The 13,632-nt window shown below is 41.2% G+C and overlaps 1 protein-coding gene across 3 annotated transcripts in view; it reads left to right on the top strand.

Annotated features, from left to right (window-relative positions):
* The window catches only part of cdh23 (cadherin-related 23), a 1,336,251-nt gene that overhangs the window by 1,024,638 nt on the left and 297,981 nt on the right, over positions 1–13,632 (top strand). For all 3 annotated transcript variants that reach the window (XM_051923904.1, XM_051923901.1, XM_051923902.1), the window contains exons 33-35: positions 7,948–8,097; positions 9,421–9,549; positions 11,180–11,308. In XM_051923904.1, coding sequence (XP_051779864.1) covers positions 7,948–8,097; positions 9,421–9,549; positions 11,180–11,308 — 408 coding nt within the window. The remainder of the gene's footprint in view (positions 1–7,947; positions 8,098–9,420; positions 9,550–11,179; positions 11,309–13,632) is intronic.

A 13,632-nucleotide genomic window follows, 5' to 3' on the forward strand; every position in this document is an offset into this window, starting at 1 on the left:
AGTACAGAGAAAAGAAAAAAAATAGGGACACATTGGAAAAAAAAGGTTGAAATGTCAACTTTAATCTCAAAATTTCCACTTTTAATCATGTAGTTTATTTTGTCATTAAAGTAGAACGTCGTAAACTTAATCTTAAATTTTTTTAATTTACTAGTTTCTCAAATCCTATTGTAACTAAAGTAGCACATTAAATGCTTTGTATTCTGTGTGTTCTTCTGTACTCTATATGTGTGAATCACAACTTGCTTCTTAAACGGGCTTTCTCTTACGCCGACAGGACACAGAATACATTATATTCATGATATTACAGCTCTCTAAACAATTTAAATACTAAGCTGTATACTTGATATCATTTTCATGATGTAATGAATTAAAGAATGTATTAAACATGGGGCTACAGTGGTGCAATGGTAATGAAGAGCTGGCTCCCCGTCCAGAGATTGTTCCTGCCTACCACAGAATGCTTGCTGTGCCGTGTGCAACCCTCGGTGAAATAATTTATTGCAACAGTACTGTCTCTTTCAAATGTACACAATTCCTGTCCTTCCTTTTCTTTCTCCAAGTAACCAATCGACAGACAATCAGCTCTTTAATGTCAAGCCATCTGTAAGCTGAGAACGCCGATTCTTTAAAACTTTTAAGGAACATTGAAATACATGTTTACTTATTCCATCCATCTATCCGTCTAGGGTTGCACCAGTCCCAGGAAGCATACAGCACGAGACAGGAACAATCCCTGAACAGGGCACCATTTCATTGCTACTGCTCTTCACCGTGTCCACATGTTTAATAACTATACATTATTTAAATGAAGTTAAAAAAATGACCTGTATAATGTAATATATATATACTTTACTGCATTTCATCTGAAAAATGATATCAAGAGCTCCAAGAAGATAGCTCCTGGAAATATAAATGACTTAGAAGCCAGTCGTCACCATTTGTAAACACGCGCTCTCTTCTATTGAATTGAATTGAATTCCTTTATTGTTATTGTATGGTACAAAGAGATTCGATTTGCAAATCTTCCATAAACTTATTTTCCTATAAAATGGTAAAATAACAACAACAAAAACAATAATAATAATACGATAAAAAAACAATTAAAAATATACAATATGAAAGCATAAGTGGCTCTTGTTGTGTAATGTTACAACTGTAGTGCAGGTTTAGAATAAGGTAATCGTACTTATAAGTACAAACAGTTCTACTGGGAGCACTTGATGAAGTGATTGAGTGCATTTATAGCTCTTGGGCTGAAACTGATTTTGAACTGCGAGGTTCATGCAGGAAAGGCTCTGAAGCATTTGCCGAATGAGAGAAGTTCAAACATACTATGCGCATGACTGAGGCAGCGTGTGCTTGAAGCTGTACCCCAACAATTCTCTCTGCTCTTGACACAATCTGAGGTAGAGCTTTCCAATCAGCTGCTGTAGAGCTGTGATTCCACACTCAGATACAGTGGGTTAAGATACTCAATAGTGCACTGAGAGTAACAACGCTAAAGCAGCTATAGTATTTGGAATAGTTTGGCCATTCTGTGCACTATTATATGGTTACAGGTTGATTACAATCAGATGCCTTAAACTAAAAAATTATATGCGGTTAATGTCAGTGTATTTGATAAAGCCGTGTCAGGGATGTGAATCAAAAAAATAAAGGGCAGCCACCCAGGAACTGTAGCACCACTTTGATGCTGGGTGCCACCAGTTTGCAAAACCAAGCTGAAAACTTGTGTATGCTATGGTTTGAGGTGGCGTGAAAATGTGTGTGGCTTTACGCCAAGATTAGTTTTTGTACATCGCAATGTGAGTGTGGAAACAGGCGTACACAACATTTTTGTGCATACGTTCCGTTTATACATGAGGCCCCTGGTCTGTAGAAGGAGAAAGGATCAGAGATCAGTGCAAAACACTGTGTCAGTGGGAAATTTACTAGGTCATGTAAGCTGTCTCCCATGTGCATGAGCATATCAAAACCTAGAATCAAATAAAGCAAGTCCACAATGCAAAAATCGAAAACTAGAAAAATCCATAAAACAATATACTGTAATCACCTTCTGTGTGGTGTGATAAGCTGCCCGGACACAGACAGATGGACACCATTATACAGTCCACCACACGTTTATTTACAGTTCAATAAAGTGCACAACCCTAGTGCCTCCAGCACCAATCTCCCCCAAAGTCCAGGCTCTCACTCTCTCTCTCTGCCTGCTCATCAGGCCGCCTCCTCTCTCCTGCCTCCAAAACCTTGTCCACTCCTCACCCGACTCCAGTCCTCCTTTGCAGGGAGGCGGCCCCTTTTATAAGTGCCCAGATGGGCTCCAGGTGATCCCCGACATTCCCTAGACACTCCCCTGTGTGGCAGAAGTGCCGGCTGTCTTCCCGGAAGCCCTCCGGGTGTTCCCAATCTTCTTCCCCCCAGTACTTCCTGGTGTGGCGGAAGTGTTGGGGTTCCGGGTCCTTCAGGCATGGGGGCGCCCCCTGGCGGAGACCATGGGCCCCTACAGGGTTGGGCTTCCAAGCCCTGCACCCGTGGCCCTCAAAGGAACCAGGGCGGCCGCCCCCTCGTGGTCCGGAGGAGGAATGAGCCCTCCTCCTGTCCTCCTGGGCGTCCCGGCTGGGCACCACCCCCAGCCGCGTGCCACAGTACCCCACCGCAAGCTGAGACCCCTGGGCCCAGCTGCCAATCCCGCGAGGGCAGGTTTTCCTCGGCGGGAAGCGACACACTTCGTTCCAGGACCCGGTCCTATAAAAAAGAAGACAGAACAAGGGGCGGAGACGCTGCCCTGACGCCGCCACTCGGCGTCTCTCTGACGTCTATACGGGCAACGCTCCCCCCTTTGACCGGCACCCCGGTGCTTGCCAGCTTGGCCCTCCTTTCGTGGCACCCTTGCCCCTCGTGGTGGGACACCGGATGGGACCGCACGCACGCCCGTCTCCTCAGCCTTCCGTGGATTTGCCCTCTGCACCCGCAGAGGGCGGCCCTTCTCCAAACGTGAGCATCCTGCCTCACGTTTGCCCTTATCGGAGGAACCGGCATTCTTCCCTTGGCTCCCCCTTTTACTCTTGGACGCGGTGACGGACTGGGTCTCCCTATAGCGTAAAAAGAGACCCCGTCGCGTCTGTGTCCCTTTAACTCGCCTCGAGGCTGCAGCCGGCTTAGGGCAGAGGGCGTTAGGACCCAGGGCACTTAACAGCCCACGTCCTGCTAGCCCCCTCACCCTGCACGCAGCACTCACCATAACATCTCCTGTAGGAGATCCCCCTTTTGGACTCCGATCACGGGGTTCACGGATCCTGTCGGTGGGACCTCCAACATGCTGTACGGGATCAATTAGACTTACCGTTCCCGCCATACCTCTCCGGCCGAAGGTTTGCTCCCCGCGCAGGTTTGAATCCTGCTGACTACGTCACTGTGATAAGCTGCCCGGACACAGACAGACGGACACCATTATACAGTCCACCACACGTTTATTTACAGTTCAATAAAGTGCACAACCCCAGTGCCTCCAGCACCAATCTCCCCCAAAGTCCAGGCTCTCACTCTCTCTGCCTGCTCGTCAGGCCGCCTCCTCTCTCCTGCCTCCAAAACCTTGTCCACTCCTCACCCGACTCCAGTCCTCCTTTGCAGGGAGGCGGCCCCTTTTATAAGTGCCCGGATGGGCTCCAGGTGATCCCCGACACTCCCTAGACACTCCCCTGTGTGGCGGAAGTGCCGGCTGTGTTCTCGGAAGCCCTCCGGGTGTTCCCAATCTTCTTCCCCCCAGTACTTCCTGGTGTGGCGGAAGTGTTGGGGTTCCTGGTCCTTCAGGCATGGGGGTGCCCCCTGGCGGAGACCACGGGCCCCCTACAGGGTTGGGCTTCCAAGCCCTGCACCCGTGGCCCTCAAAGGAACCAGGGCGGCCGCCCCCTCGTGGTCCGGAGGAGGAATGAGCCCTCCTCCTGTCCTCCTGGGCGTCCCGGCTGGGCACCACCCCCAGCTGCGTGCCACAGTGGATAAAGGAAGAAGGGAGGACAATGTCAAATGCTGAAATAATACAAATATAGAAAGATTTATTCTTCTTAAGACTTACAAATAAAATTAAAGGGGATAGTGTCTTTGAGCTATATGACAGTAAAAAGAAGAAATTAAGTATTTACATTCCTCACTGCTACTTCTCCATTGTTATGGGCATGGAGAAGTTCCCGACAGCCATTCTGGTGTTTCATTTGCCTCAAAGCATGCTGTTTAGCTACTATAACTACCACACTTTCTTCATTGTCTCTTCATTTCTCTTGCTGCCAGCTTCATCTCCCCCTTTAAACCCTTTCATCTCTGCATAGAGAGACGCATAATGCCCTCTCTTATGAACCTAATTGGTTGCTTCGAGCCCTGTGAGCTATGCTCACAGTTTCTTTAATCTGCTTTAATATGGAAAAGCTGTAGGCCGGCGACCTTCATACCACTTGGTGCCAAAAACAAATTCTTTATGAGCCACTTATGCTTATAGGTGTGCTAATGTACTGCCAAGAGACTACAATACTTAGATTGTTCTCCAAAACTTGTGGCCACATCCCCTGAAACTCGATTTCAAGGGGACAGGCCACATAATAAAAAACAGTTAAATATAATACACAAATAATGAACAAAACAATATTCAAAACATAACATGCAAAAGGGCAAAAACCTTAATCAACCTCAAAATATACATAATGAAAACATTTAATTCTTTCAGGGCGGTTGTCGACTTTTGTCAATAGGAATGGATGACGGTGTGTAATCAACTGTAAACAGTGACTAAACCTGCAGTTATGTTTTAGTTGGACTCTATTTGCTTCATTGGTTTTACAGAGATTCCCTGTGGTTCTGTGAGTAGTAAGGAGCAAGCAACGGAAAAAATGACATTGACATCTGGCGAGAGATCAAAGCAAAACCATTAAGCAAAATACTCTGTTGATGTTTTTGCATATTATCGTTGAATTGGATTCTGGCTTGTCAGTCTCTGATTTTGATACAAATGATTGAAAATGAATGTGAGGTACCAACATCAGTTGATCAGTCCCCAGCTGAACCTGCTGAACAGTTTTGTGTAGCTGACACGCCTACAGCAACGTTTGCCTGGGAGGACCACCACTTACAACGACAAAAGGTACAAACCAGGTCGCAATGCACTGCAACCACAACTGTTGCTGCCGCCCACACCCCTTCACCATGCGAAGACAGCCTGGCAGCCAGCCTGCCGCACATACCTGGTGAACTGGTGGCCACAGCATGCAGCAACAGACATTTTATGTTGACGTCTGGGTGAAACCATTGCTCTGAGTGCTTTTCAGAAAACTGTTTTTTGGAAATTAATTCTCAGCCCTCAAAGAGTTAAAACAAAAATCACAAAAAATTGAATTACACTTAAGCCACTACAAAACATGACAGAGGATGAATTGATGAATGACAATAATACATATTATTTACCTGAGCTTTGTATGCCTAACTTCATAAACTACTGGGGAGACACTTGCTAAAGAAGAAGTTCACATAACTGCGTTCATTTTTCTCTGATTCATAAATTGTATGGTACAGTTCCATATCATATCTCATATTATTCTTGGTATCTTAGACCTTGTGTTGTTAGTAGTTTAAAATAATATGAATAGTAATGACTCTAGAAAAGTCATATTTGTTTCAAAAGACTTTTGATTGCAGAAGGAACTGTCAGGAAGAAAGTCCTAGGACCCTGTTGTCTAATGGCAGAGAGCAACAGTTTGGGTGCCTGGCCCTTTAAACAAATTTCAGTGCTCACAAAAAACAGGAAGACTTTGAGGAAGACAGCGAGTGCTGTTACCTGGTTGCCATATTGATTAAAACAGTTGCTCTTGATACCAGATGTGTGTTCCTGAGACAAAGAGACATCTCTTTAGCAGGACGAGTAAGGGAGAAAAAATAATAATTTGGAGCTAAGAAGAAGCAGGATCTAATGGGAACAGCACATACTAAACAGAACTTCTCCCCAGCAAATGTTTAGTTAAGTTTGGATGACTTTTACATATTTTGTTTTTAATTGAGTTATTAACTCCCCTAAATTACCCTGCCAGGTTATTTTGACTATTTTAAATTGATGCTTTCAGAAACACCAAATACTATACCTTTATCTCTGAGACTATATAAAGGTTTAAAGTGTTCAGCAAGGTCCTGGCAAGTATTTGACAATAAGGATTAGAGGCTTTCCAGGCCCAGTTTTCATCATCAAAAATGCACTGGAATTTTGAAGGCATATACTGTATAGCAAGCACAGTGTATTGAATTTCCTATCCTGGGAATAACAGCTGATGATTGTCTCTTTTTTTTCTGTGCCACTTTCATAATATGGATTTACAGAAGGTAAGGATTGTTTAAGATGATAGTAATGTGCTTTGCCTCCATCATTTCACTTCATTGCCTCTTATGTTACACTGTATTAACGTGTTATTGGACAGAATGTTTCCCAGTGAGAAATTTCACATGAGCACCCTTCCGGTGGGGTAATTCATAGAAAATGATTCCTGAATTCACCGAGATGACATTTCACCTCATTCAATAATATAAAATAAGAAAAATAATAGTAATCAGGTGAGCCAAAAAAGGCATTTTAGTTGATGAAATACAATATGCATTTAATGTATTTATACAGGTTTTTATTTTCAGGAAAAATTTAGTCAATCTTTGATTGCCTTTTCTGTGGACAAAGCATACATTTAAAAGCACCTATTTCTCCTAAAATGCCAACCAGATGTGCACATGAACACAATGTAGTAGGAAGGTCAAAAGTGGAAACTGAAAATTCCCATAGCACGTGAACGCAGCATTAAGCTCACTTTTGTGATTCTTCCTCATAGATTTGCTCCTGTCTGCCTTATCTTCTCTTTTGAGCTTTTCTTACTCCTGTAAATTTGTATTATAATTCCTAATTGTTGTATATAATCCACCTGCGTGCATCATCCTCCGCTCTTGTACATCACCCTGTGTTCCTCCTTCATCTTACAATATATATTCACCACAGCCATGTGAATTCTTTATACAAAATTCACTACCATCTGACCTTCTTCAATCCTCTCCTTGACACCATACCTACCCATAACCTCCTCATCCCCTCTATTCCCTTCACCAACATGTCCATTGAAATCTACTCCAAACACCACTCTCTGTCCCTTGGGTACATTGTCCATCACTTCATCCAACTCACTCTAGAGCACACTAATATACACTAATAACATTCATCCTCACACCTTCAATTTCCAGCTTCATAATCAAAACTCTGTCCAACATTCTTTATACCTCCAAATCACTCTTGACGTACTGTTCCTTCAGGATAACCCCTGTTCCATTTCACCTTCCATCCACACCATGGTTGAGCAATTTGAACCTGCCTCCAATACACCTGACCTTACTCTCCTTCCATTTAGTCTCTTGCACGCACAATATATCAACCTGCTTTCTCTCCATCATATCAGCTAACTCTCTCCCTTTACCAGTCATACTACCAACATTCAAAGTTCCTACCCTCAGTTCCACTCTCCTAACCTTCCTCCTCTCTTCCTACCTCTGGACACGCCTTCCCCCTCTTCTTCTTCTCCTTCAGTCAACAGTAGCCCAATTTCCCCCAGCACCCTGTTGGATAAGATTATTGGTGGTGACTGTTGTTAACCCAGACCTAGACTGATCCGGTATGGAAGTCTGTATTGTTGTCTGCATAGTGATCTGACAAAATTTTACACAAGATGCATTTCCTAACGTAACCCTCCCCATTTATCTAGGCTTGGGACCTACATGAAGTAATACACTGGTTTCTGCATCCCGCATGGCTGGGTTCAGTTAATGAACCTGTAATATTTTACAATAAAGTTGTATAATTTCTAATATGAAAAATGTTCTACTTTGTCTCAGCTTCTATACTTAGGACATGCTCTAACACTCTTTTACATCTAACTCAAGATTTCCATCACTGTCTTGGATGAGAATGACAACAGTCCTGAATTTGACATCACTTCTGATTCTTCAGTCGATGTTCGTGAAGATGTACCCATTGGAAGGCGTGTAGCTGTTGTCCTGGCCCGCGACAATGATATTGGGAGAAATGCCCTGGTAAGATACATCTTTGCATCAGAATTCACCCTAACACTTCTAATGCCGAAGTGCCCTTTTCTTTGTTGACAATTCATTCATTGTACCTTAATTATCAACCTAGAAAAAAGAAGTTTTGAGAAAAAAATTCACAAAAATTTATTTAATTTTAAAAGAAAGCAAAAGACACCAAAATCAGGTTCTTTCTGACTTCAGACACTACATTCTTTTAGCAGAACTTTTTTCTGATGAACAATCAGTGAATCTCAGTTGTTATTAAATATTTAAAGTATAATATTTGAAAACATGCTGAGGATCAATAGTAATAAGACTTTTCTCTTTGAGACAGCAAGTAATGTTAAACAAAATCAATACTGCTTGCATTTTTATTTCATAAATTGTAAGCTAAGAAGTTTCACTTGTCTCCCGAAACCAGTAAGTAAAATAGGAAATGAATTAATAAAGACTTGTTCAAATAAACAAACATTTGCAGTTTATATGTGGCAGTGTATACACCTTTTAGAGCAGTATTAAAGCAAATTGAAGATTAAATGGTAAATGTGTAAAAACAAAGCTTAATGAAAGCTTGAATAGAATGGTTGCTTTACTGGGTTGCAACCCTGAAGGTTTCCCAGGGACAAAGTTCATTACAATCATTTCTCAGGCGGAAGGAAATCATTTTTCATAATGAGAATATAATGTGCCAATAGATTACATTCAGTACTTATTTCTCAGCAAAGTGGTGCACAGAGGCAGAGCAGCACAACAACCAGTGAGTCAGATAGCATTAAAACCTCAGGGTTGATATTTACAGTATGAATTCATGGAAAATCTGAATATATCAGTGAGATCTGTAGTTGGGGCGGCACGGTGGCGCAGTGGGTAGCGCTGCTGCCTCGCAGTTGGGACACCTGGGGACCTGGGTTCGATTCCCGGGTCCTCCCTGCGTGGAGTTTGCATGTTCTCCCCGTGTCTGCGTGGGTTTCCTCCGGGCGCTCCGGTTTCCTCCCACAGTCCAAAGACATGCAGGTTAGGTGGATTGGCGATTCTAAATTGGCCCTAGTGTGTGCTTGGTGTGTGGGTGTGTTTGTGTGTGTCCTGCGGTGGGTTGGCACCCTGCCCAGGATTGGTTCCCTGCCTTGTGCCCTGTGTTGGCTGGGATTGGCTCCAGCAGACCCCCGTGACCCTGTGTTCGGATTCAGCGGGTTGGAAAATGGATGGATGGATGGATCTGTAGTTGTCAAAGGTAATAAAATATTTGATATCTTCAGTTGCAAATGGTAAATTAAAGAGAAATTAAGAGGCACTACCAGATGATCGGATTTTCTTCCTGTTGTTGTTCAGGTTAATTTCAGTCTGGTGGCCGGAAATGTTCAAGAAGCATTTGCGATTCGCACAACAAATAACACCTATGGGGAAGTATTTGTTGTCAAGACCCTGGACAGAGAAACTATTGATCGTTATCTAATGACAGTAAGTATGTTTTAATGAATTCTCAGAACATAATAAACAGGCAAGATGAAATATTAACAATATACAGTACTTCCAGGTCATCTAAGCTAGTGTTACAGTAAACACTGTCCACGTCCCCTTAATGTGCCTGGGGGCCATCAAATTAGTCAACAGTTGTGCCTGGCACAGTGGTTAGTTCCAGGGTTCTGGGCACTACAGTATGTGTGGAGATCTTACACATTCTACTCAAGGTCACATGAGGTGTTCCTGGATGTTCATGTTTCCATCCACATTCAAATCATGTGCAGTGTAGGCTGACTGGTGATTCGTAGATGGCCCAGTATGTATGATCATCCCGCGATGGACTGGTGTCCTGTCTAAGTTTGACACCTGCCTTGTGCTCCTGGGTATTAGACTTTAATTTAAAAAAATGTATAGTTGATAAACAACTGTCTCTTAGTTTTGAACTAAGTTAATCATCTTTGGGGACTTTTAATTAAAATGAATAAAAGCTGTTCATTTTTACTGAAATGGACTTGCAGTGTGTCCAGGGATGTTTCCTGCTTGGTGCCCAGTGCTGCTACAATAGGCTCCAGTCCCCAAGAGTCTTAAACTGGGTTAAGCAGGTTTGAAATGTTTTGCTATGTTTTTTCTAATATTGCTGCAATTTTATAAATACTTTTATTGTAATGACTGATTCCCTTGTTAAATAAGGATGTTTTAATTTTCACATGATGTTCCTGGTAGCTGAAACTTTGTCAGTGAGGCACATTGGGAAAATTTCTATCATCCTTTTTTGTTTTTCTCTCTAATGTTTATGGGAATTTAATTTAATTTAATAAGATGGTGGATAGATAGATAGATAGATAGATAGATAGATAGATAGATAGATAGATAGATAGATAGATAGATAGATAGATAGATAGATAGATAGATAGATAGATAGATAGATAGATAGATAGATAGATAGATAGATACCTATCTATTTGTGCTTTTTAAAGAAGCTCAGGAAATATTTTCTCAAATATATGCAAAGAATTACAAAAAAAGAAGAAAATCATTAAAAGTATCATAAAAAAGAAGAAAATAATTCATAAGAAACTTTTGACTTAGCTAATGATGAGAACAAAAATAAGATAATTTTGTATTGCCGTTGGCATAAAGGAGAACCAATTGCATTTCCTGTCCCACTTCTGCTGATTGATTCATTGGTTGAAAGTCCTCAGTGATTGTGTGTCACAGAGAGGATGTGCAGCATGTTTCATAATGTCACTCACTTTTGTTTTAATTCTTTCCATTGCTACTTCCACCAGTAAGTCCAGAGTGTATCCTATAAGTAAGCCTGCCTTTTTAATCAGTTTGTGGAATTTGTGGTCCTCACTTGAAGTGATGTTGCCAGCCCAGCACACCACAGTGTAGAAAATTGACCTGGCCATCACAGAGTTGTAGAACATGTGAAGGATGTCACTACCCATATTGGAGGTGCAAAGTCTCCTAAGAAAAAAGAGTCGTCTCAACCCATTCTTAAATAATTTCTCTTTGACTTTTCAGCTCTGTAGATGCTTTCAATCTTCATCGGCAAGTAAAGAAAACAGCTGGATAAGCACTTAAGTTTGAGTACATTTACATAATGCATATGTTTTGTTCTTAGGTTCGAGCCTCAGACAATGGTTTTCCTCAGCGCAGGACTGACCAGAGTTTGACTATTAATGTTCTAGATGTGAATGACAACCCTCCAGTCATCCAGAATCCAAGAGGTTACAACATCAGCATTAATGAGGTTTGTTCTTTTACCAACCTGTCTATTTCTCAGCAGAGAACTGTTTGCTGTATGCTAGAGTAAAAACTCTGTATGCTCCACTGTGAAAGGAATCAGATTCCATAAGACAATAAAAATGAGAAAATCACTTTGACACCATTGTATATAATGCATTCATGACGAGCTCTTTACCAAGCATCTAACAAGACCTCCTTACAAACAGAGAGCACTTTGGTATAGTGATAAGCATTGTGTTCTCACACTGATGGGTTCAAGTCCTGGCCTGGCCTGGTCTGGTCTACATCTGGGTGAAGTTTCCACGTTTTCCCTATGTCCATATGTTTGTTTTCTCTGGGTAACCCTTTTTTTCTCCCATGACATCAAAGACCTGTATGTCTGGATTAATGGTGACTCTAGAGTGACCTTTAATGGACTGGTGCCTTATCGAGCATTGGTTCACATCAACCAAGAATTACCATAAGCGTCTTCAGGAAACAGATGAATGGACAGCAGAGCATATTTGATTTATATAACTGTACAGACAGTACAGTCAAGCCAGTCATGATAACCAAGAAACAGACTTGCAGCAACAAACTATTATGTTGTCTTCCCTACCCATGAGTAATGACTTAAATTAAAAACAAAGGATACCTACCGAGTAAATAATAATTCGAATGATACTTCTGCTGTGAAAAACAATATAAAATTAAGAAAAAGTTTCAAGTACAATGGGGAAAAAGCAATAAGTAGTAATCATATCTATCATGTGCTGGCTAATATCTTACTCAAGTAATAGGGAAGTGCAGTACAAGGAAAATTGTCTTTCATAAATGATACAGTAGAGTAAAATTGCCCAGTGTTATTCAGTTCAAGGTTCATGTAGCCAGAGGCAAATTCAACAGTACTGGGTGCAAACCACGAGTTGACCTTGTATGGGATACACTCACACGCATAGACAATTTTGAAGACTCAGTTGACAACACACATGTTTAGGTCATTTTTTATTGCATAATTAAATATAATGTAAAATTAATAAAATAAAATAAACATGTTTAGGATGGAAGGGAAACCAAAACACAGGGGTTTGAGTCCAGAACTGCAGGGCTCTGAGGCAGAAGTCCTAATCATTCCACCACATGTACATGTGATTTCTCAGTTTTTTTTATTTTTAATAAATTTGCAAAAACTTCAAGCAAACTTTTTTCACATTGTCATTATGGGGTGTTGTGTGTAGAATTCTGAGGAAAAAAATGAATTTAATCCATTTTGGAATAAGGCTGTAACATAACAAAATGTTGAAAAAGTGATGTGCTGTGAATAACTTCCGGATGCACTGTATATCCATAAATAGACTTATCTGAGCTGTTACTCATAGCAATGTTGAAGTGTTACTGTGATGAACTTTTTGTGTAACTTTACTGCCTCCAAGTAAACATTTAGGCTGAAAAGCAGCAAACAGTATGGCCTCCAGGTAAACTAAATATAGTGTTACTATGGAGTAGCATCTAAGTCACTGGACATTTTACACCACAAGATTGTTTGTTCGATTCTCATCTCTTTGACCTCGAAGACATTATTTCAATTACCCCTACTCCAGCTTTAAAAAGTATGTGTGAAATGTTATGGCACTTCACAAAGTTGTTAGACACCTCAGGTGAGCACTTCAGCTGTAGTGTATAATAATAATCTGCCTGAAAGAGTTAAATATCAAATAACGTTGAGTGAACATATTGTGAAACAATTCTCTGGAAAACTTTGGAAGGCATCCTAAATTCTTGTTATATACCAAATTTGTTTAATGTTTTAGATCAGAACTGGTTGCATGTAGCTATAATCAGTTAAGGCAGAAATAAAGTTTCAAGGTAAAGCTTTTATACTCACGCATCTTGGTAGGGAAGAGTGGAGACATGTTGTATGTTGATTAGAAGATGCAAGTATAAGTGTCACTCTTCTTTATAAAGATGACGACGATAATCCTATAAACCTATAGTGCAAAAATATGTATATACATAAATTGCTCAAAAAAATTAAGAGAACACTTCGAAAACACATCAGATCTCAATGGGAAAAAAAATCATGCTGGATATCTATACTGATATAGACTGGGTAATGTGTTAGGAACAAAAGGATGCCACATCGTTTGATGGAAATGAAAATTATCAACCTACAGAGGGCTGAATTCAAAGACACCCCGAAAATCAAAGTGAAAAAATGATGCAGCAGGCTAGTCCATTTTGCCAAAATTTCATTGCAGCAACTCAAAATCATACTCAGTAGTTTGTATGGCCCCCAAGTGCTTGTATGTGTGCCTTGACAACATCAGGGCATGCTCCTAATGAGACAAT

The sequence above is a fragment of the Erpetoichthys calabaricus genome, chromosome 2 (genome assembly GCF_900747795.2).
Source record: "Erpetoichthys calabaricus chromosome 2, fErpCal1.3, whole genome shotgun sequence".
NCBI lineage: Eukaryota > Metazoa > Chordata > Cladistia > Polypteriformes > Polypteridae > Erpetoichthys > Erpetoichthys calabaricus.